At 26.9% G+C, this 26,249-nt stretch overlaps 1 protein-coding gene across 1 annotated transcript; it reads right to left on the reverse strand.

Moving 5' to 3' along the window:
* Positions 1 to 1,484: 1,484 nt before the first annotated feature.
* Positions 1,485 to 23,874, reverse strand: LOC145836770 (general transcription factor 3C polypeptide 3-like). The gene is made up of 12 exons (XM_082944543.1): positions 23,694 to 23,874; positions 9,596 to 9,737; positions 7,859 to 7,869; positions 6,824 to 7,107; positions 6,621 to 6,739; positions 5,515 to 5,590; positions 4,617 to 4,799; positions 3,688 to 3,869; positions 3,245 to 3,386; positions 2,727 to 2,834; positions 2,172 to 2,300; positions 1,485 to 1,736 (listed from the first exon to the last, which is right to left on the reverse strand). The coding sequence occupies exons 1-12, from the start codon at positions 23,872 to 23,874 to the stop codon at positions 1,485 to 1,487; spliced, it is 1,809 nt and encodes a 602-aa protein (XP_082800669.1).
* Between the last annotated feature and the right edge of the window lie 2,375 nt (positions 23,875 to 26,249).

Raw genomic sequence — 26,249 nt, forward strand, 5'->3', positions numbered from 1 at the left:
AATTACCAAAAATGTTCAATGTTTTTCCTGTACAGTTGTACCATTTTGTTAATAAATTTGAAGTATTAATTGATTAGCTAAGTGCCAAATAATTGTATAAATTGTACAGAAATCTAAGACAAAATTCATTCAAAAACATCTTTATTAAAGCAACAAACAAGTAAAATCGATTTCGGCTAACGCTTTTCAATTACTTTAGTTAGCAACTAATTTTAAGATTAAATTTTGAGTATATAAATAGTTAGAGGTTACATCAGAAAAATCAATTAACACTAATTAGCATAATTGAGCAAAAATTAATTAAACATTCACAATTCATAAATGCATATACAAAACAGTTTATCAGTAATTTAACTAAGATAAGCAACATTAAAAATAAAATAAAAATAAGCGACAAAATTCAAATAAAATCTATAACAACTTATAAAGATTAGATTTATAAACGTATTGTTGCTTACACAAATTAGGTTTACATGTTTTTATAAATAGAGATTCTAAAACACTTAGGTGATAATCGTTACGAGCTTTTTTACTCTTTATTTTCGTAATCGTCTTTTTTTTTCGATTGACTAACAACGGACGATTCATAGCAAAATGTTTTTATCATATTCGTTTAGATCAGAGTAGTACAAAGCTGTATGCAATAAAGAAGTTTAATATGACTAATAATTTAATTTTGCATAAAAACATGATAAATCATAAGGTACATTTTGTAGTAGAAATCAATTTAGAACACTTATAAATTGAATCATTCAAGTCAACTTAAATATCGCAAACAAGTTCAAACTCACTTAAGAACCAAAAATACCCTACAAACTTGTAACTTTTTAAAAATTATACAAAAACATTCATATTTTTGATAGCAGATTGATAAAATAAAATTTAAAAGTTAAAAAAACTAACAAGATAAAGTTTCAAACTTTATAATACAAAACTTTAAAAATTTTAATTATAATGTTTTTAAGGCTTGTAATTGATTATATGTTATAAAAACCTACATTTTATGCAATAATGTAAAAAAAAGTGTCTTATTTCTAGATGTATAAATAGCATAAAAAAAAGTTAGTCATTATTTGAAATCATTACTGGTTTATAATTAGTTTTATTGTTTGAGACAGCAAACGAAGGAAAAATACAAATGTTTTTACTTTATACATTTTTATCAGTTTAAATTTTTAGTATTATAAAAAATCTAGGTATCACAAAATTATAATTTCCTAAAACTTCAATTTTCTAAACGAAACTTACAATATAGTAAATAACTTTTAAAATCAACACAATTATAAAAAAGAGTGAAAATCTTAAGAGCTCTTCTGCAAGCTTATCGAAGGAAAAAATCTAAAATAACTGAAGGTTTGTGCTTAATAAGAAAATTTTTCAAACGTCCTTGATAAAAGTAGGAATAAAATTCTACAAAAATTTACTAAAAAGGCATAAGCAGCAAAACAAACTAAAACCGTCAATTGAAATTGAGACGTGCAGCATCAAACGACGTTGTGTTTGAACAGCACGTAGTTGGCCATCGTGTGGTTGCCCGACTGCCGGTACATCAAGCTGAGGTTGAAGGCGATCTCGTGCCGGAGGTCGAAGCTGTCCTCGCACACCGCGTCGACCACAGTGGCAGGTGGTCCGCACTTCAACGCGTCCTCGTAAATGTGCACCGCAAAGTGGTTCAGCCCGATCTGGTGGAGGGCGCGCCCGATGTTGTACAGCGACTCCTGCTTGTTGTTCCGCAGCTGCCATTTCAAACATTATACAGGTTTGTTCAAGTTTTATTTGAAATATCAGCCTTTTCAGTTTATATTAAATAACATCATTACTGAAAGAAGGATATTTTGTTTACTTATCAAACAGAAGCTGACTCATGAACTTTCAAAAATTTTAAGTAGCTTTTATTGTTATTGAATGCACAAAGTTAAAATTATGTTTGCGGGTATTTATATCCGAATGAAATAAGTGCGGGTTAAAACTGTACTTACAAAAAACCTTTATATAGCTTTTATTAATCTTTAATAGTTAACCTATCAATGAAATATTACAAACAACTTTGTTTCATTAATTTCAAAAACGTCAGCTTTTAGACTTTATCAAAACAAATATTCTAGCAAGAAAACTAAACATTACCATTGAGGATCTTCAACGTAATAAACAGTCTATCAAAATAATCAAACCTGGCAATACTTGGCAAGGAGTGCGAAGGCTTGCGCGACATAAGTGTGCTTGTTACCGCAAGTTTTCTGCGTGAGTATGTGGCAGTAGCAAATTCCCACTATCAAATGCAGTTCCGGATTTTCTTGCTCCTGCAAGTAATCTTGTTATTTATCAGATAAGTTTATTCGATAGCAACGACGAAAGTTGGTTTAAAAAAGCTACGTACGTTTTCTAAATGAATCTAAAGACATTTTTAAACTGTAAAAGTATTACTTTAACTTACACATTCACTTCTTTAATACATTACACAAAGATACTATAAGAGTTTCAAAAATTTATGAATTTTAGATATAAGTAAAAGAACGAGTTTAAAAAACTATATACTTTTAGTTTTTCTCAGAAAAGGATTAAAATTGTTAATAACGTTTAGTTTGCTTATAATTACTTTTTGAAACTTTACTTGGTTTTTAATAAAATATATTAGTGAACTTTTATTATGTACTATTCTGTTTTTGATAACTAAAAATTATGAAAAACAAATAAAGTACAGATACATCCACAAAAAACTGACAAACTTCTTCTAGTAGTTCGATGTAATAATTAAGTGCAGGTCTGAAGTTATTAGATGCAATATCTCCATGAGCGAACATGCTTTGAAGCGGGTAAACTTTCTTATCTTGTACCTGTAATTGTATACTTGCTTTTCGTGAATGCTTTTAAAAAGAAAACAGATTAACCACTTTGTTTTGCTAGTAATTAAATTTGAAAATAACACTAAAACAACTTATCATTATTGCGAAAAACTTTAACTTACTCTGCAATTAAAAAGTGGTAAACATAACCAGTCATTAAAATAATACTTTACATTAGCACAAAACAAAAAACGTCAACATAAGTTTACTTACTATAAAGCGCATTATTGTTGTAAAAACAATAACTATTGGAATAAAATAATAGATAACCAATACTGGGATATAGACAGTATTCAATAAACACGTATTTATTATCTTAGATAAAAAAAACCTTAAACGCAAAATTTTCTGCCTTGCAATTAATAATACTTTTCTGCGAATTTTTTTGACACAATACTGACCGCCATGATTCTGTGGAGAAACCTGTGAGTGTTTTTGAGAACCTTCTGACTGTGAGACATCCTGGTGACCACCTGATTGAATATATTCCACACGTGGTTCTGCACCGACGACTGGTCCTCCTTCTTCGACAAGATCACCTTCCTTCAATTGATATACAACAGGTTTGTATGGAAACAATGTACAGTAAGACAGTGTTTGTATAAATGATGTTAGAATTTTAAACTTATATTTATAAAAAAAAAACAGTCTTTATTTCGGATGCCATTTATAAAAGCACTAAAAGTTTTAATACAGTTTTTAATTTAAAAATGTATACTAAAATCCAAAATTAGCTGAAAATACTGCTTGATAAGTTTATTTATGTTTGTAAAATTAAAATTTAATAAAAATGCAGCAAAGTATTCATTATATCAACAAAACAAATAACTTGATTCAAACAAACTTGAGTATTTTGTAGGCGTAATAGTACCACCCGCTCAACAGGCTGAACCTGAACAAAATAACTTCCAGCTTGCTTCTTGAAATTTTCGCGCGCGAAAAGAAGTTTTTCTCCTTCATAACGTGGTCGCTTATCAAACAGGCCTCCTTGTATCTTTTGCACGTGTTGAGCAGGTTCAGCAACTCCTTGATTGATAAGGTTGATTATATTGGTGGAGTCTTAGGTCGTAAAATTTTTTGTACTAAAGAAATAATATGCAGCAAAAATATTAAAATAGTTTGGAATCTTAAGTTGTAAACTATTTGTATTAAAATGGATTTTTTTGGTATGATTTAACCTTATGTTAAAGTTGAGCTTATCTCACGGCATACGAAGGTCCAGGCTTAAGCTTTTAACTTTGTCAAACTTTTAACTTTTTAATAATAAAAAAAAAATTATGCATCTATCTTAAATAAAAATTGTTTCAATTAAGAACTTTTGATAGTTTGAATTAAAAACCAAACATAAAAAAACTTTTATATATAATTTTCAAAAAAATTAAAAACATTGTTTTTTATAACTTTTTTATTTTACATATAAAGGTTTCTAATAACTAAAATAGTTTTAAAAAAATTGAACGTAAGCTTTACTAGTATTAATAACTTATTGTAATAAATTGCAGAACTTATAAAATCACTTAAAAAATTTTCACAGCATCAAAGCTCAAACATTAGTATGTATTACACAAAAATGTTTGTGTTTAATACTGATTTTTAAAAAGTTTTCTTCTTGACTGAAATTTTCCGTATAATTGAGCGTCCGGATAAGTGAATAAGCATTGTACAACTAAACTATTTTTCAATTAAAAAATTACACTCATATTTCAAACTCGCTTACAAGTGTCAAAAGCAAAACTAAAAGAGTTTCAAATACACTAGCGTTCTAAAACATACCTGTGAAACAGTATCAAAACAAACCTTGTAAAAGTCGATCCACTGCCTCTGCTTGAAGACCTGCCAGTCGGCTTTCAGGTACAATTCCTCGTCAATCCTCTGCTTGCCCGCCCTCTTGCAAGTCACTTTGATCTCGCCTGCGAACGGGTTGGTTGTTTTCCTACTTCGCTTCACTATTGACAGCTGAAAAATTTGAACGTTGAACCAGTTAATTTGTATTTATTTTAAAAGTTATTAAGTGCCCAGACAGTATGAGAAAATTAAAGTTTGATAATTCGGTAAAGACCTTGTAAATAATATATTTTTGTTTACACAAAGTAAAGTGAGAAATGAAGAATCAGCATGATATTTAGAAGATAAAATAAGTAATTTTTTTAAGAAAAATTTAACAGATAAAAAATAAAAGTTGCATTCAATATGGTCGTCAAAGGTTTTTCTGACAAAATTTTCTAGGTTTTCTAAACTTATTCCAGATATTTTAAATAACAATATTTTGGTTTCTTTTGGTTTGAAAGTAAATTTAAGGTAAACAACTGACTTAGAATGTATAACAACATTGAAAAGACACTGTAAATCTACTTAAAATATGTTAAAAAAGCACTTTATTATTATTTTCTTTTACTATATGATAGATTTTTGAAATATAATCGAAATTTAATTTCTTTGCATGTTAAGTTTCTTTAAAATTCCAGATTTTTTAATGATTTTTGTTCAAAATTCCAGATTTTCCAGGCTTTTCCCAGATTTCTCAAACTCCAGGTTTTTTTTTACAAAATTGTCAAATGTCAGGTTTTTTAACAACTCTGATACGAAAATAACCAAACAAAGTACTTTTATATTTATTGGAAAACAAGAAAACTGTCTGTACTAAGCAGAAAAAGTGCTAACTGAAATTAACCTCAGTTTTGAAAGTACTTTTCAGTCTGTTGGCGAGCATAATCAATACAACATCCGCTGCAGCTGCTAGCTTCTTTCTGTGATTAATCATGTTTATTAGCATTAAGGGTATAAGTTAGTTAAGAATTAATAAACATTTTTTTTACTTCCAGTAACTTTAAAAAAAAATAGTCTATCAGTTGGTATTAGTGATCTATCGTATCCTAATTTTGTGAATTGGTTTAAGCACTTATAATTGAGCAAAATATTTCTTTAATTTAAAATTTGCTTTAAAGCAGTGTTTCTAATAATATATGTATTAAAACTCTAGGTTTTCATAATTGGTTATAAAACTTCGGTGCAATTTTTATTATCAAGAAAAACATTCTACAAAAAAAAACATTTTTGAAAACATTTTAACTTAATAATTTAACCACAATAAAATAATCTACTGTAAAAAGTATTAATAATACAATTACAAAACAACTAATGTTCGGTTTTTTTCTATAGTTTCTACACATTAAGCGTTTCATCAGAACAGTAACAGAGTTAAAATAAACCTTTTTTAAAGAATCAAAAAATTTCACATTATAACGTTTCAAATAAATTTAAATAACTTCAGTTGGCTAATGCATTAGCCAACTAAAACTATTCCAATTTATTTGAAACGTCGTAATGTGTATTTTTTTGATCCTTAAAAAAATATGCTAACTTTGTTATTGTTCTGATGAAACTACAGTAAACAAACCGAACATTAGTTTTTTTTTTATTATTAATATTAATCTCTGCTTTCGTATCAAAAGATTTGGCTTTTATCGAATAAAAAAACAGCTCCAAATACTGTTTTAAGTACATAAGTAATCTTCTTAAAATTATCTTTTCCTCATCTAGATTTTATTATACATATTTATTAATAATTTTTAACTTTGCTAAAGCTAAACAGAACGTAAGGAAAAAATCAGACTTCAAATTAGGGTTTCATTATAAAAAAATACTATTTAATTTTAGCTAACGATTCTTAAATTCTATTTAAGCTGATAAAAGTGTTCTGGTAACTCGAAACGGCACAGCTTGACTTCTTAAACATAAAAACAAACGCGCTAACTTAACATTCAACAAATAACAAACTTTTTATTGGGATGCTGGCCCCACTTTTTGAAAACTTTGAACCTGCAATTCAGCAGCCTCATCTGGTCTTTCGGTGAAATTTCATTTTCATTCTCCTCTTTCTCAGCTCCATCTAGTGTCTAAAGTATTATCAAAAAATTAGACACTTCACAAAATCTCAAAAAGTTTCAAACAAAAGCAGACTAATTAAACAACCAAAACACCTCGATGGCGACGCGGTATTCCCCGGTGTCGAGCAAGATGGCGGCCAGCTCCAGCCTGATGTCGACCGAGTCCTCCGCCGATATCTGCAGGCACTTGAAAAAATTCTCCTTGGCGCTCTTGTAGTCGTTGAGCTTCAGCAGCAACATGCCCTTCAACTTGAACAGCTCTTTGCTGGTGGAAAAGTGCGCGAAGTGGTGGACTTCCAATTCCTCGATCAACCGCAACGATTCGACGTACTGGCCCGCTTCGAAGCACGCCACGCAAACACTTATCTGCACGTCCGCTGTTTGTCAGGAACTTGTTAAGCAGGGTTGCCAAAGGATTTTGGCAAGTTTTCTCCAGGTTTTCAAAATTTCTTCCAGGTTTCTAAAATTAGACGTTTTACGGTCTATTTTCAGTTTTTAAATTAAGTTTAAGGTAAAAAACTGTGCCTAATAGTATAACAACATTGAAAAGATTTCTAAAAGCTTCTATAAATTTGTTTTTTTATTAAAAAAAATTTGAAGATGACAAAAATGTTTATTTATAAGATAGATTATTTATTTGCAATTAAAACTTTACTACTTGACATTTAAAAGTTGTTTAAAATACCATACTTTTCAGGTATTTTTAGTGATTTTTACTCAAAATACCAGGTTTTTTTTCAAAATTACTCTAATTCAGGATTTTTCTTTTTTTTTTACCTTGAATTTTCAAATTACAAATTTTTCCTGGATTCGAGGTTTTTTGGTAACCTTAAAAAAGACATAACTTAACCCTCATATCTTTTAGTATATTAGTTTACAATAAAATTAAAAAATCTTAACTTTGCAGGTATTTTTTTACCTTTATATATATAATTATGTATACAATATTAACAACTAGTTTTTTTTTTTGCTTAATTTTAAATAGCACTATTTTTAATTTCAAATAGGCCACATAAAAAATTCAAAGTAAATTTTGAGATAAAAGCCAGCGAAGTTGGTGAGCTCAGTAAGTTCCTTAAAGAAAGAGCAAACAAATAACGCAAAAAAAAAGATTATTTCACTAAAAACCTATCTTCTCCCTAAAATACATTCTATTTTACAGAAAGTCCATTATCAATATTTAAATATTTTTTAAATACAAAAATATTTTCATTAAAAAAAAAATATTTATAATATTTTAAAAATTTCAACATTCAAAGTCTTAAAACTATATTAGGAACTATTCCTAAAAAATTTTGAGTCTTAAATTTTACAAATGAAATAAAAAAAGATAGATATTTTGTGATTTTAAAAATTCTGAGAAAATTGACAATGAAAAATTTGTAACTTTTTACAAAAAATAAAACATCTCAAAATTCTATAATTTTTTACAAAAAATAAAACATCTCAAAATTAAAATAAATTTTTATAATATCAAACAGTGGACTCATCACATGAAAAAGTAAAAATTAAGTTTTTGGAATTTTTCTTTGAAAATTTGTAGGTAGAAAGTCAAGGTTCTAAACTAAACTGTAAAAAGAACTATATATATATAACAACATTATTAATATTTTTTTAACATCTCTATCTACTTTAAGGTTTTTTTTCGCTAATAAGTTAAGGGCATAGGGGTGTCCGACATTTTTTTTTTACAAAAATAACATTGGACCTTATATGAAAGCTTAAAGTACAAACAACAAGCCAGTTTTTATAGAATTAAAAAAAATTATTTAACTTTTGAGATATTCTAATTTTCATAAAAAGTTTCCAATACAAATGAAAAATTGAAAGTTTTTCTAAGTCAATTTTCTTGGAAATTTAAAACATCACTAAAAACGTATCTTCTCCTTCATTTTTTGCGATAGAGACCTTAAATTTTCAGGAAACGTTCCTTTTGTAGTTTAAAAAAATTGAAAGTTGGAGTTTTTAAATATTAAAAAAATAACTTTAGATAAGAATAAAACAAAAAAAAATAGGTGGTTTTTTTTTTAATAAAAATTTTATTTTTCAAAATTAAAAAAACTTCAATCTTTTTAAAATTTAATAATACACTTTTTTAGAAAATTTGAAGAACATTGCTTTAAAAATGAAGGAGGAGATAGATTTTAAGTGAAATGGTCTTTTTTTGTGTTTTTAGTTTGGGCCTTTCATTAGAAACCTATTGATGTCACTGACTTTGACTGCTCATGTTTTTAAAAATACTATGAATTTTTTCAAACTGTTAAATTAAAAATGTCTGATAGCTCGGATAAAACTCTATAAAATAAGATCAACTTGTAAAAATCAAGGAGGACCCCCCTATGCCCTTAAGCTTATTGTGTAAGTTAAGAATATTTCATATTCTTGTAATAATTCATAAAACTTCGAAAAGTTGAAAAACAATAGTATCAAGTAGGGATGGGAAATGTATGACCTGTAGACCAAATCTGTTAGCAAACAGAAATATGTGGCTGTGAAGTATTTTTAGCTTTGCAGAAAACAAATAAAATTAAGCTCTTACTAACAATAACTATACAATTTTCTTTTAATTTATTTTTAGTACACAGTTGTTTTTAATGAACCAGTAATTTAAACAATTAGTTTCAAACATTTTTTTTTCTTTGTGGTTGTAAAAATATTCAAAACTACATAGCCCACTAAAACTGCTTTTTAAAAAGTCTAGCCAAAGAGAGAATTTTTTAAGTAAATTTGTTCTAATAACTAAAAAAGTTTTCCACCCTTATTACAACAGTACAAAACTTTCTTAGACAAAAATGTAGTATTTGTGCAAACCAACTATGATACATAAAAACAATGATAATATTTATTTGACAAAACAAAACCAACTTGTTTTCATAGGAAGTAGAACACATCTGGTTGTATTCTTGCTGCTCAGCATAAGTGTATGTGGAGCTGACAGGCTTCAATTCCAGGCTGACTTCTGTTGAGTGTGGCTCCTCTGCTTGTGAAACATCCATTTGTTCTTCACCTTCTTATTGATATTAAATTTATTAGATAAGTTTACTAACTATTCTTAAATTGCATTAGTAAAACATTTACTTTATACATTAGTATTTGTGTATATTGTTTTATTAAAACAACAATGATCAAATATAAAAAAATGTTTTTTCTAAATATTTAAACTGTAGTAGAGAATTTCTGTACAGTATTTTTCTCTGAATACTGACCACCAAAACTGTCAAATTTTGTTATTAAAACCAAGTGCATGCAGTTTTTGAAACAATAGTTCTAAGTGTACCTCTAATATATAAATACTTTAAATTATCAAAAATGTGTATTTGCTTTATTAAGAAGAATCTAAAAAATAATTGCAAACAAAAGGTATGCCGGCCAAAAAATTAGTTACCCCAAAATCACATATTTTTCATCTTAAACAGTAATAAAATCACTTATACATGTCCTAGACTTATACTTATTGATTTGGTCTTAAGACGTTTTTGAGACTTCTTTTCATGTAATATGACATCATAATCACCCTAAATACACAAACTTTGTCTGTAAAATAATGATTTTTGGAATATTGAAAAGCATAGCTGGTCAGTGATTTTAATAAGAAAAAATAATGTAAAACAAAAATTTCAGGTTATTTACTTACCTTTAAAAGTTTAGGTGATGTGGTGTGCATGTCAACGGGATATTTGATGTTGTAGTTCATTTAGCTTTAAGTGTTTAAAAAACCCTTGAATATTTATTTAATTAGCACACAACAAATTAATGAGATATTAAAAAGTTATGATTTATTATAGGCAAGATAATGTTGTATAGCATTGAACATTAAATTAATGATTGCAAAGTAAAGACTTTACAAATAAATAACATTGCAAAATAAAACAAAAATTGTATCATTTAGCATTAACACTTAACATTGTTGCAAATGACTGATACTTTTAGAAGTTTTTGCATAAAAATCTGTGTACACACAAGTTATAGTTGTGTGAGTGAGAATCTATTATAAAAAGAATTAAATTTTTTAGTATACTTGAACTTTGTTTCAAAAATACTCTACAGAGTTTTGTTTGTCTTGTAACATATGGACTTTGTGGCAATATAAAAGTAGTTATTTTTCAAACTCATTCATGAATATTTTGATAAGTGTGTCTTTATTTAGCATTCACTCACTATGCACAAAATGGTTTTTTTTATTTTCTACCTGCTTCAAAAAGTTGTTATACCAATGACTACAAAAACTGTATAGTTTTGGCAAATATGGCAAAACGATTCAAATTAAATAATAACTAAAATGATTTTGCAAAAGTTAAATTTAATGCTATTACCTGATGAGATAAAGGTAAATAAAATAAATCTTGTACAAATTGTTAAGTAATAAACATATTTAAAACAAAAAGAAAACAATTTCGTAAAATTAAGAGTTGAACGCTTATTTTATATGTCTTTATAAAGTTGTCAATGTAATTTATATGAGCTTAATGAATTACTGTAGCTTAAATATTAAACAATATGTTAAACCAGTTATCGCCAATGTAGTAAAAAAGGTAGAAACTACGAAAAACTTTAAAAAGAATGAATAATAAGAATGAAATTAAAACAGTTTATTTTTTACAAAAAAAAAAAGTTTAAGGTTTAACATTATGTAAAATAAAAAGCATTTTATGTTCGAAAAAGCTAAAAACAACCCTGCCATGCTAAGATAGTGTTTCAATTTGTAGTTTTTATGAATTCTCTAAAGTCTTACATTTTAATGTGACATCACAATAAAATAGTACTTTGCAAAATATTTTTTTCAATGAATATTCTTTTGAGAAAAGCACTTGTAGTAAAAACACCTTAGATGCTGTAGGTGTAAAGTAACTCTTTTTTTTTTCTTTTTTATACTGTTTATGTGAGCTTTGTACAATACTTAAGCAAACTCTATTTGATTGTCAATATTTTTGAAGATAAAACTTGATGATTGTTGCTCATTTTATCTTCTAAAACTCTTATATTTCTACATTGTGTGAGTAAGTTTAAGAACGCATTTGACCTAGTTTGGCATTCAACAGTCTTGAAAGTTTATGTTGATAATTTATATTGTTTTTCTCATGCAATACCTTTGAAGAAATTCTTTATTTAATCTTCTAGTTCATCACAGAATCATATATCTTTAATAATAAAAAGTGTGATAAGTTTTTATACTTACAAGTATGGCATGTACAGACAAGATCAATTGGCTTGAATGCACTTACTTGATGCAAAAAATCATCAAGAGGCTTTAAAAACTTGCATATCAGTCTTTAAAATCTTTGAAACATCATTATAAAGTGAAATAAGTAGAGAAAAATTCAAAATAATAGTTTGGCAACCAACAGTCTTGAAATTTATGTTGATAATCTATATTATTTTTCTCATGCAAAACCTTTGAAAAAATCTTTATTTTATCTTTTAATTCATCACAGAATGCATATATCTTTATTCATAAAAATTGTGACAAGTGTTTATACTACAAGCATGACATGTTCAGACAAGATCAATTGGTTTGAATGCACTTACATGATGCATTTAAAAAAAATCATCAAGAGGCTTCAAAAACTTGCATCTCAGTCTTTGAAATCTTTGAAACATCATTGTAAAGTGAACTGAGCAGAGAAATTCAAAAGAATTCTTATGAAAAATCTTTTGAACCTCTGTAAAATTTTTAATCTTCTAGCTTTTTTCAAAGGTCTTTATAAGTTGTAACTTTGGCTTTCTCCTACATCTTAAGATTAGGCAATGGATCACACTTTTTGGAATCTGATTAAAGATGAGTACCTACTACAGCAGCTGTTGAGGTTAGTTTGTTTTATAGTTAATTAGATTGTTTTAATTTGTGCAAAACTTAGTATTTTTGCTAGGGTTACCAGTTATAGTAGTTGAATAATCAGTAACAAAGTCAAGGTTTTTTGGATATTTACAATAAATCTTGATATTCTGTCTTAAAGTTTTAGATTTTCTATTTATCAATTGTTGAGTCCTTTTAATACTATTAAATTTTTTGAGTTCTCATGCTTGAATAACATTAAGCTTTAGATGTTAATTAAGTTTTGCACAAATTCATATTAGCTATTCATAGAGTTGTATCCTTGGTTTATAAACATATATTTGTTTTGTTGGGCTTCATTCTCCTAACATTACTAGGCTATCTTAAATTAAGAGAAAACTTAAAAAAGAATAAATAAAATCACTTAAAAGTAGCAACATTTGTGCTAAACTTTATATGCTTGTATGAAGAAGTTTTTTGTTCATGAATGAAGCCCAAAGAGACAGCAAGCTAATCTAAGTGTAGAAGTTTATTTACAACATAAAAATTAAGTTGTTTAGTTCTGATTGTATTAATGTAGTTTATACATTTATAAATTAATGATTTGTAATAAGAGTTACTTAAAGTGTGCATAAAAGATAAGTAGGAAGAGTAGTTATAAAACAAAAATGTCATTAGTTTCAAAGCTGTTTTAATTGTTATAAAGCTTTATTTATTCATTTTTTTTACAAAAGAAAACAGTTAAACCATATCAGGATTAGGTTTGCTAAAAAACAAAATGTTCCAAAGTTTTAAGTTTACACTCATATATTTACAAAGCAATTCACAGCAAGCAAAATTTAAAATTTGTTAGTGTAAATTTGTATGAGGTTTATTCTCACTTTTTTTTAATTTTTCTCTTCTTCTATCACTAACTTCTTTCTGTTCTTTTATCTATCAATAATTTCTTTTGTTCATATGTTTGCACTAATAAGCATTTATCAACAACTTGCTGTATTGTTTTTTATGTATATGACAAATGTAAAGACTCAATTTTGGTAATAGTATAAATATACAGCCATAAAGATTTCAAATGATGCAAGTATTTGACAAACTTTGAAATGAACTACAGGCTAATAAACATATGTTATTGACACAAAGTAGTATGGTTTAACTGTTTTAGTTTGTAACAATGTATTGAAATGATAAGTTCAAAGCATCAAACACCTTTAATTTGTATGCACATTTTAAGAAACACACAAAAAGTTGTCTGAGATCAGTGATTAAACAAAGCAATTAAGTAAGCATTCAAAGTCTATTAGTGAATATATAAAGTAAATTAAAGTATACTAGTTAGTAAGTAGTGATGGTAGTAACAGCGCAAACCTTTGTAATTATTAGATTGCTAAATAATTACTTTACAATGAGACCAATTTAACTATCATGGATAAACTTTAGCTTAATAAGTTACATGACAAGTAAAGTGATATCCTATAGTAGGAACAGTATAAAACTGAAGTTAACAAGAACATAAACTATTTTTTACAATTTTAAAGTTTTATTTGACAAAAATATAGTTACTACTTGAATCAAAGTAATTTTAACTGTTTAGATGAATCTCAAGTGGTTTTTTATTTTTGATTAATTTAAGTTTTATACTGTTTTTAAAAGGTTATCTAAGTAAAATAAATTTACATAAGCAAGTTAACTGACTATTGTTTAAATGTATACATAGAATACAGTTCAATCATATAAATAGATTTGTCAATGTACACATTTAAAAGGTCTGTAGTTTTTTTCTTTTTTTATTTGCTTTATTTTCTGTAATTAAAAAGTACACCTATCTATGAGGTTGATGAACTGTTTTCCATGTATATGTAAAACATTAGGTACTTAACCAGGATGATGTAGTATCTGTATTCATTTGTTTTTGGGTTTTAACCCTAACTTAAACATGTAGTTTTAACAAAATAAAGGCATCTATAAGGTACGCATTCTAAGTATTACGCACTAGTTTTTTAATAACACTTTCTCTGTTATAAGTAAAGATTTTCTTTAAGTACTACGCACCCGCATAAGGTACGCACTAAATTTTCAATAACACATTATTTGCATTAATTAAATAGGTTTTCTAAAATAATGTACGCACCCGCTAAAAGTACGCACTAAATTTTTAATAACACATTATTTGCATTAATTAAATAGGTTTTCTAAAATAATGTACGCACCCGCTAAAAGTACGCACTAAATTTTTAATAACACATTATTTGCATTAATTAAATAGGTTTTCTAAAATAAGGTACGCACTAAATTTTTCAGGCCCCCACCCATATTTTCAAAAATGGGGATTTCCCCAAACCGAAAATGTGATGAGATTTTTTGATGGAGATTATTTAAATTTATTTTTTAAGGCATTTCGCCGGCGAAAAATTTTTCATCTTTTCCTTTTCTCTTTTTCTTTACGGCCTTTTTTCTTGAAGGCCCTCTTTTTCTGTCAAATAGACCGTGAGTAGCGTAACTGCCAAACGAATATACGTTTATGCGTTGTATTTGTACGGTCTTTATCTGTTATCTTTTACTAACCTTGAGCTTATGTGATCTAATTCATTGATGTGAAACCATTAAAGGCCTGACGGTAATATCAGTTATAGTTTTTCAATTATGACTGAGTGGTTTTATGTTTATGAGTTTGAAAGTTAAGTTTAAGGTAGCGGACAAGACTAAGGGCAGGCCGGAGAGATGACAGGTGCGAAGCACCGTGTCATCGACCGGCCGTAGCCCTTTGTTTTTTTTTAATTCTTGTCCTTTAGGCCCGGTTACTCTGCTGGTCGGCACCACCTTTAGTTATGACTTTGATGTACGAGTAAGTGTGCTAGTACTTCTAAGTCATAACTAAACTTTAACTTAACTAGAAGTTATAAGATATCACAGACTAATTTCACTCTCCAGTGTATGAAAAATAGAAATCTTTGCAATCATTGTATGTAGGAGATTTATGTAATTTAGATAGAAACAGTGCTCTAAAGTTTTACATTTCCCATTTACGTCTTAGTTTGTATAAATAAGTTTGGGTCATCATTTAAACTAGACACCAACAAATTACTGTTTTTGTCCACAATCTTCTATTAATTTTGTGATATTTTCAACGTTTACTTACACACAATTATTACGTCATAACCCGGTAGTTTCATACAGTATAAACTTAGTAATTTTTAATAACACTATAATATATGCATACTATGTATTGGATTGTAGATTATTAAGTTTTGTTTTAAATTGCTCTATATTTTTAAGCTAAGTAAAGCTTATACATTAATTAATACAGACATAAAAAATATTGCATAAAGTGTATCAAATTAAACTAATAGATTTAAATATTAATGGCAATCAACTCTCAATTTTTTTTTTATTGCTGCGTTTAACTATATACATAATGGCAGTTACCAGCTCTGTACTTTTAATAAATTAGAACAAATACCGTTACGCCAACTAATTCTTCTTTTGAGGTAATTATCTTTAGTTATTTTTCAACTAAAATTGTTTGAAATTATTTTTAAGTTATGGTTTAGATTGGAAAAAAATTGTTGGATTAGGTGTCAATTGTTTTATATTCGTGATTAAATATACCTTATTCTAACAATATTGAAATTAGATCCAATTTTTCTTTTAGTTGGTAGTTCATTATTTTGTTCGTATTGTTGTAAAGTTAATTAAAAGTTTGTTTAAAAAATGTTCTCTCTGGTTTCTCTAAAACTAAAAGCGTTTGTTTGTGAGTTTAAAACGTTGTTACATGTCTATTTTGTTGTTTCGTAACTTAATTCTACTTCTAGCCCACTACAGTCAATTATTATCAATCATCATCTTGTTGTGCTGGTTTGTATGATTATTTCAACTCTTTGTCTCAAACAATACTTATTTAATCTTCAAGTAATGATTACAGTTAAAATATACTTCCTATTTAAAAGCTTTTTGAGTTATTAAGTTAGTTTCATGATCTATATCAATTTTATTTAGGTATGCAAGCGTTACACGTGACTTTTTTAAACTGAGTGCATCTTAAACTAAAAATAGCTATTTTTTAAAAGCTTGAATATTATTATTATATTGTAAATATTCAATCCAGAAGCTATTTTAGTTTTGAGGTCTTATTTTGTTACCTTTGAAAGTAATTTTTGTAGTGCCATTTAGGAATTAGATACACATTCAGTTTCTAATAATAATAATCATATATATCATAATAATAAGCTCTAATCAAAATAACTATCAACTTTTAATATTTGATCTATAATTATCATCTTGTTCCGCTGTTTTATATGATTATTTCTAATGTTATGTTTTAAACTATTTACATTTAACTTTAAATGTTTAAGATTAAGCTGTTCATTTCAAGGTAACCTGCCAACTAGGTACGCACTATGACCAACCAGCAGTGCTTACCTAGGTCTTTAATTTCGGTCTTTAACTACCTACATTCAACCTAACACAAACATGTTTATTATGTTTGTACATTTAATAATATTTAAACAGTACTCTTTATTTATTAAACTAATACTTGTTTCTGTGAAATGTTAAAAGAAAATAAAGAAGTAGTACTGGTTGAATTTATTTTTATTATATTTTCCAGTGAACTTGTTTCGATAGGATCTTTATTAGCAAACGATTAACTTTAAATTTTAAATAGTTTATACATTTAGAAATATTTTCTTGTTTCTATCAAGTAGTAATTGCAACTCAAATAAACATTTCGATAAACCTAAAAACTGTTGATATTTTTAAATAGTGAAGACTTTTTGTCTATGTAAAATGAATGGTAAAATTTGTCTCTTAACTGTAGAAATGCCTTACTTCTGCCTTACATTCTTTATTATCTTTTTTTTCATATACTAGTTTAAATATAGGTCAACTTAATTCTTGTCATCAAAATTGTATTTTGAATTAAACTATGTCAAATTCTTTGGGAATTTTAATGTATTTAAATTCGGCCTTATAAAACCTGTTTAACTAATTTTATATTTATCTCTACAGTTAGGACACTTCACTAAATTTCTCTGCTATACTCCTGCATGTAGATGTATACCGTAACTAACTCTTAACTAAAATAATTTATTGCTTTAAACAACAAGTCGTCTTTACATTAATACAACCTAACTATGTATCGACAAATAATATTTTTCATCTCGGTCTTTAAATGTAGATCATCAGTTTAGTTGTAGGTATAAAAATAAAACTTATTGGTTCACATTTTGTTATTAGTATTTTGATTTGGTGCAGCATTATTTATCTGTATTTGATATAGCTGTATTTTATTACATTCCCTTAATATTTTTAAAATGAACTAATCTTCGAACTACAGTAAATTATTATTAATTTCTTATTAATTATCATCTTGTTGTGTTGGTTAGTATGATTGTTTAAATCTTATGTCTAAAGTACATTTTAGATAATGTTTCATGTTCTTTTGCTTTAGATTGCTCTATACTGTATAGAAGGGGTCGACAAACTGCGGCCCTCAAAACCAAAATTTTTTTTATACAGTATATTTCTTAGCTTTTCGTAAGTAGCGTACAAGATATTAAAGTTAAAGCTTTTTGATTTTTTGTCAAATTCAAATACTATTTCAATAGCAATAATTAACCAGTAATTGTTTAATTGCACAATATTATTGTCCACCTTTATTCAGTTAAACTTGTCTCTATAATTCTTTATATTTATAATTTTTTTTTATTTCTTGATTTAATTGTACTTAAAAAAAAATTAGTTTAAAAGTGATTCCTGTACTATGTTTTACCCATGATTTTTTTTACCTTAACAAACTAAAGTTAGATCCAGTAATATGTTTTTAGTTAACACTTCGTTGTTGTTCTGTAAAATAATTCTAAAGTTTATTTAAAAACTACTCTACGGGTTCTCTTTAGTTAATGATGTTTATTTATAAGTCTAGCTTATTATCGTACTTTTTTATTTCGTTGTTTAGTTCTGCTTCTTGCCCAAGATTAAGTAAAGACTGAAAATAATTTATATACTTTTATTTAAAATGTTTTTTATATGTCTTGGAAATCTTATATGGTTGTTAAAGGTAGGATAAATATTGATTTATAAATGAATAAAACTCTTTGAATAAATTATACATTTCACTTTTAATGACATCAAAATTTGTAATTTTCGTTAACATATTATTTATTATAGCCGTAAAACTTGTTAAACTTTTGTTTAACCTGAACTAAAAGCATTTGTTTTTGAGATTTAATGCTGTTTCTTATTTAATTCTCTGACTATTGATAAGCATTCTTGTTTTACCAATTAACTAAATGTTCTTTATTTCTCGTTCTAAAATGAAGTTCTGGGCTAAGTTTAAACATTGTATCAACTAATGATTTGTTTTACCTTCCTCTCAACAAAGTTAAAATTTGATTCATTCTTATAGTTTAGATAAGATTACTTTGTTTTCTTCTTATAGCTGTGAAATTGTTTAGAAAAATGTTTCTCTTGAAGTATAGGTTTGGTTCGTTGTTATAGTTTTAGTTTGTTGTTACGTAATTTAATTATACTTTTAGAAAAGTTAAGTAAAGACTAATGGTTTATTGTATCTAAACAACACTGAAATTTGATTCGTTTTTATATTTTGGGTTGTAGTTTCATTGTTTTGTTCTTATTACTGTGAAATTTTTTTGCATTGCAAACAGCGTGTTATACTATTAAATAAGGTTGTTGGATGGTTTCTTTTTAAATAAGAATAACAGTTTAAAGCTGCACAACTTTTTGCTAATTTTCTGATGTATCTAACTTATGTCTCAAAGTCGTACTATTTTTTTGTATACACATATTTTTTGTTGAGAAACAGAATATTTTTTTTTATCTTAACCACAAAATCGCAAAATATAACTAGTTTGAATTTTAGTTAATCATTTAATAACCTAAAGCTTTACAAAATTTAATTGGTGTTGTTATATCATATTTTCTTACACCTGTATTTCTTACTTCATGTTTATAAGTATAGTTATAGGGTTTTTAACTGAGTTTTAACTTAGATCTTAAAACTTGTTTAGTTATTTAAACACTTATTGTAATTTTCTTTGGAGTACCTTACTGTTTATTTGTTTGATGATTTCATATTTAGTATTTATTTGTAAATGTGTCTGATATTCTTTAGTACGACGAATTATACTCCTATTATGATATTTTGAACTTTTTTAAGCCTGTAAAAGTGTTTAAGCCTTTTTTTCAGTTATGAGGCTTTTATAATATTAACTTTACTTTCTTCATCAAACTGAACATGTTATTTTATTATAGTTACTCATTTTTATGATACTGTTAATGGTTTACAGGTTATAGGAATCTTAACTTAATTCCTCTAATGAGTTGTCATACTTAATTTATCAAGTTTGTTTTGCATTTTCTTAATTTTGCTTAAAAACTTAGTTTAACTTTTATATTGAAGATAAATTGAATTTCTGAAATATTAGAGTATTTTTATTCGTTTAAATTTGTTTTCTTAACTGAGGTACTTTTCTAAATTTGCAGTTATCTTATAAGTACTGAAACATAGTTTGTTAAACCTTATTTTTAATTAATGTGTATATGTCACGCCAAACTCCTGTAAGTAGAATATTAGAATAACCGTCGTTTTTAAAAAACATAACCTTATTGTATTGCTATTTTAAAATCTTAAACTTCAGCAAAGTTTAATAATGAAAAGTAGAGTTAATATTTTTTTTTTCTTAACATTTTGATTTGTTCTTCTTAATAAATTGTTAAAATCTCTCGGTGTTCAGATTTCAATCCAGACTATAAAACTTAAAACATTAAAAAAAACGTAAGTGCACTAAATAACAAAATTGTAAGACATCAACAGTGATGTACAGAAAATGTAGTACAAAAGTTTTCAATTTGTAATAAGAATTTTGTTTGGTTTCGGCATAAGCCCATCAAATCACCTATTTTGTTAACTTTTTATCTGTTCAACTACAGTTAAGTTGTAGTTTAAATATAGTTTGAAGCTTTCTCTACCTTTTTTAGACTTTTTTCTGATTAAGTACTATGCATTTTTCAGCTTTAATTTTGTTTTTTACGTACTTTTCAAAGTTTTGTAGTCTGGCTTACTTTTATATGTTGTTAATTTTGTTCAGATTAATTTTTTGTATCCTTAAAGTTAGGAAAAATAGCTTAAATCACATCATGTCACGCCAAGCAAACTCCTTGGCTTAAAATATAATTATATATAGTTTTTGATTCTAACTGTTTCTTTATTGGTAAAAATATTATTTCAAAGTTTAGTTTTATTTTTACTCGAGTTTCTAGAAGCTAACGCCGTTTTTAACAGTGAAATCCCTTACTTTATTGCTGATTTAAAAACTAAAACTCTCTTGTTCAAAAGTGAATGGTAGAGTTGCTATTTTTTTATGATATTTTAATTAACTGTTCAGATATTTGTCTATAATGTAAAATTACTAAACAAAATATTTGAAATAAGTTACGTTTGTTCAAAAAAAAACACTAAAAACCCAAGTTGTATAACAACAACAGTAATATACAGAAAAAGTAATACCAAAGTTTATTCCCATGTACTTTTAAGTTTTTCTAATTTGTAATAAGAATTATGTTTGGTGTCGCCATAAGCCTATAAACTCCTTTTGTTTATGTAGTTTTCTTATTTAAGTTTACCTTAAAACATAGTTAGCTTTCTTTGCCTGCTTTTTTGGTTGATTTTTCTATTTTCACCACTAATTTCCTTTTCTTACTTGCGTGAACGTACTTTTGATAGTTTTGTTTTCTGGGTTGCTTTATTGTGTTGCCATACTATGTTGATTTTGTTTCACACAATAAATTTGTTGGTCATGTATTTTTATTTTGATACATAAATGACATATTTATTTCTTAAAACAATAATTTTTATTTGTGCAGTTACAAGTTTTGTTCTTACCTTTGTTTTATTTTTGTTTGCATTCAACATTATTTTTATATCTTTCTCAGGTTCTATTGTATGTTTTTGAAAACTTTATTTCTTGTATTAACCATATCTCATTTGTTGTCGAATATACGTTGTAAATTAAGCTTGAGTTATTTTTTTGTACATCTTAAAGCCATTTTATAATCTTTTTTGTACTTTTTGATTTTAGATACTCTTAAGCTTTAATTTGACAACTTCTGAGATTTTTATGTTTTCAATCTCGTTAAATATTGAAATCATATCTGTGATAAATCAGTAATTAGTTTGTTGTGCTTTCTAAAGATTTTTGTTCTTAAATTAATTTAAACTATAAGTTTTTAAAACACTTAATTACTGCCATCATATAATGAGCAAGTATTTAAAATACAAAGTTTCATATTCAAACTGTGGTTTCTAGTATTATAAACTGGATATTTATTACAAATTATGTATATTTGTAGTAAATAATCCTGATATTATACTCCAAATCAAGTTCAACAATACTATGGAACTAATTCAGAGTGACATTGTTGTTTTACGTTGTTGCTAAAGGTTTCTTGAATTAATCTTATTTGTACGTTGTATCGTCGCCTGTTAGAATTCCATGTCTAAAACAATTTTTATTTTGTGTAATTTGCATTAGTTTTTTGCCTAAAATATAACAAGTTTAAATACACTATTTTAGGGTTTTTGTAGCCGTTTAGATTTCACTTTACTTTGCTTTTGCTAAAAAGTTTAATTGAATTACTATAATCAGCTGAGTAACTTTTTTTTTGTATATATGCTAACTGTCACTTTTTTACATCTTTCAAAAATACGTAGAATATTTAATAATTCTTTGATTACTGATTGAGGTTTATATTCAACACGCTCGATATAGTTTTTACAATGTGTTGTGGATATTAGTAACAATTGCCAATGGACCATAACTTTTTATCTTAACTAATGTTTAAAAACTTGGTCTTAGTTTTATTTTCACTGCTTATAAAATGATTATTTTATCATTAAAATTAATCTTAGATCTTTATTTGAATTCATTTTATGTACCACGTTCTTATGCAATTTTTTTAACAAATCCAAAAAAGAGAATTTCTTGTAAACTGTGTCCAGTATACAAAATTAGGAAAATATAGAATACTAAGTAGAGTGACGTAATAATTAGAAATGACATCATGATTGATAGTATACTAGTTTTAATAGTATCTAGCTTGTATTAATACTAAAAAAACTTATAAGTTTTCCAACATTTGGAGAAATACTTGACATATGTATAGCCTGACAACTGTGCTACATTTTACTAAATACGACAGTTAATAAAAACCTCATTTAGATAAAACAAGTACTGTTAAGTAAGGTTGCCATATTTTTAAAAATTGATTTTGTACTAATTTCGAATACGTTTGGTTTTAGATGATTGAATTCTGGCAACTACGCTTTAAAGCTTCAACTTGAAAGTTTTGGTTTGTTGCCTATGTTGCCTAAAAATAATAGTCGAGTTGAATATCTATTTATTTTTGTCAAGATAGTTAAAAGTTACTTTTTTTGTTGAAACCTTTTTTCGTTTAAACCTTTAGCAAAATTATACTTATTTCCGATAGGGAGAGCTAGTTCTTACGAATTTTAGAACATTGTGAAACAATGTGAACAGTCTAACAGCCATTCAGTTTTTAATAACTGCAATTGTACTACACCTGATGAGTTTGTAATTCAACAGCTTCTGTTTTTATTGATTATGTTAACCTAATATACTCCTATTAGTTTTATAAGGTTAAGAGTCACTTATAAGTTTTAAACGATAGTTTTTATGAGTAACTAACTAGTACATTTTATATTCAAGCTAACTATAACTTTAGCTGTTAAACTATGAATTATAGTTAAAAATATTATTATATCAATAGCTGACTTATACTAACAGTTTTTAAATGATTAAAATATACTTTAAGAGGCTGACCCTGTTTTCCATTTGTTTTAATTCTTATTTTAAATCAGTATTTAGTTTATATTTGTTCATAATTAAAGTTTTCAATATTATAAGTGTTCAAGTCCGCACACCGGCACGATTTTTGGTAGAGATTAACTGTTTTTTTAAATTGATATTCTGTGAGCTATTATAAAAATAAGATAATAAACAATAAAACAACTTTGTTACTATGATAAAGATCATGTAAAGATTGAAATATTGTAAACAATATTGTAGTTTAACAAATGTTATCAAATTCAACTCGTGATCTCGGAGTATATTCAGTATATTGATTTGCTTTTTTCTTTTGGGCTTATGTATCAACTGAGCTTGATGTACTCCAGGCTACTTAGGTCTCTAGCTTTATTTGAAACCACCTCTGAAAGAGATTCGGCAGTTTCGACAGGAGCCAGACTCGCAATAGCTTCGGGCCCATCTTTATCTTTAGTTGCTACCTCTGTCTGCGACCGAGTGCGAGAGGGTTTAAGAGCTAATAGCCTCTTCATTTTACTTATAAGATTAGTTTAAATATAGACTAACAAGTATCTATATGCTTTATTATACAACAAAATAAAAGGCACATTAAGAAGTGTTTACTACTTTCTAAGGCTTCTTGCAGTTCGCGATTCTAGTTGTGCTGTAACAAATGGTTGCTCGTACAGTTTACTGGTTCAGAACGTAGGGACTTATACTTCCTCGTTGACACCGGCTGAAGAGCGCGCGAGATGAAAAGATACAATATTGAAATTAAGAAGAGAAAGATAGATGCAATAAGTTTATGCCACCGAATGTGTGGGCTTATACGTAGAGTTCAATGTTCAAATTGACCCAAACTGGAATTTGTTGCTGGAGGACAGTTTGTCTGCTACAGTATGAGTAAACTTATGAGTATGGCACGTTAACAACTCAAATCGACGTTGCTAAAGTAGGAATACAAAATGTGTATAGAACAAGGTATAAAAACTACGAAGTTATGAAGTAAAGTACAAAGTAAATGTTTTAAAAAATAAAATACTTGAATAAGAAGGTTTTGGCGGAGATCATCTAGATTTTCCAAGATGGCAGCTTATGCTCAAAGCGTCAAGAGAGGTTTTGACGAGGATCAGCTAGATTTCCAAAATGGCGGCTTACGCTCAAAGCGCTAAGTGACGTGAAGCTGCTTTCTTCTTGACATGAAGTCGGTAAAACTTGCTATTTCATTCGCTCGGCTGCTTATGTACACCTCGATTAAATAACTGATTCCTCATGATCAAGTTCCACATGATAAATATACTAATCATTATGAATATAAAGTTTAATTTACCTCAAGTTAAACAATTTACGAAATACCCCATAATCAAGTATCACAAAATATACTTGAAATTTAAATTAAATTACAAACGAGATTCATTCAAATTGCACCAGGCATTATTTTTTTGATAACAGTATACTAATCATTATGAATATAATGTTTAATTTAGACCTTAAGTTAAACGAATTACGAGAAGCTCAACAATCAAGTATCACAAAGTATAACTAAAATTCAAATTAAATTACAAACGAGATTCATTCAAATTGCTATGAGCACATTTTTATAATAACGTAAATCACGTGAAAGTATTGTGTTAGACAAACAATAGTTTTTTTGTAAGTATATTTGAAATGAAAAGTACAATAACCATTTATAATATAGTTATTTTTAAATTAACTTACTTTAAATTAAAGTTTTTTGTTAACGTATTATTGAAGATTTATGTTTGAATAAGATTTATTATTTAAGCGCTGACGAGGTTTTTGACCAAAACATAGTTTGCATGATATAATCTTGAAAGAACAAATACATTATTTCTCTTCTAGTAGTTAAGATCTCTTTATTTGTTTTATAAAAATCGAAGCATATAATATTATATTAACATTATATACTAGCGTTGAGGATCAATTTAAAATTGATGTGTAATTCAGCAATTATTAAGCTGTTCTGTGAGCGGGAGGTTGTGAGATAGAGTCCACTATTCACAGTTTGACCCTTCGTGCAATTTAGACCCGTTCCCAAAATAACTACGTACAACTTGGCTTAAATGTAACTAAAAACATTGAAAATAGAAATCAATAGTGTTATTGGTAAATCTTCAGACACTTTCTCTCGTTTAACTGCACTAGTTTAAAACATACCAGTTAGCTATAAATCTTTTGCACAGCAGTTTTGTTAAAATGTTCGAAATTCATATAAAACGAACTTAAACTGTCAAAGTAATGGTTTATAAGGTCGATCAAAACATTAAAATCAAATTTGATATTTTTTAGGTAATAAAATTTTTTAGAGACATATAAAACACTCGTAAAACTTTTGTAAAACATATATTTATTACTTTGAAAATAATTTTAAGCACACGTTTATTATTATATTTTTTTGATAAAAATTTACTAACCATTATAAATATAAAGTTTAATTTACCTCAAGTTAAACAATTTACAAGATACCCCATTATCAAGTATCACAAATAAACTTGAAATTTAAATTAAATTACAAACGAGATTCATTAAAATTACTTTAAGCAAATTTTTTTTAATAAAAATATACTAATAAAAATATACTAATAATTACAAATATAAAGTTTTATTTAGACCTCAAGTTAATTCAATTACGAGAAGCTGAAACAATCAAGCATCACAAAAAAAACTTGAAGTTTAAATTAGATTACAAACGAGATTCATTCAAATTGTTTTAAGCACAATTTCTTGATAGAAATATACTAATCATTATAAGTATAAAGTTCAATTTAGATCTCAAGTTAAACGAATTACGAGAAGCTCGACAATCAAGCATCACAAAAAAAAACTTGAAATTTCAATTAAATTACAAACAAGATTGATTCAAATTGCTTTGAACACATTTTTATAA

Source organism: Thalia democratica, chromosome 5, assembly GCF_965202585.1.
Source record: "Thalia democratica chromosome 5, ktThaDemo2.hap1.1, whole genome shotgun sequence".
NCBI lineage: Eukaryota > Metazoa > Chordata > Thaliacea > Salpida > Salpidae > Thalia > Thalia democratica.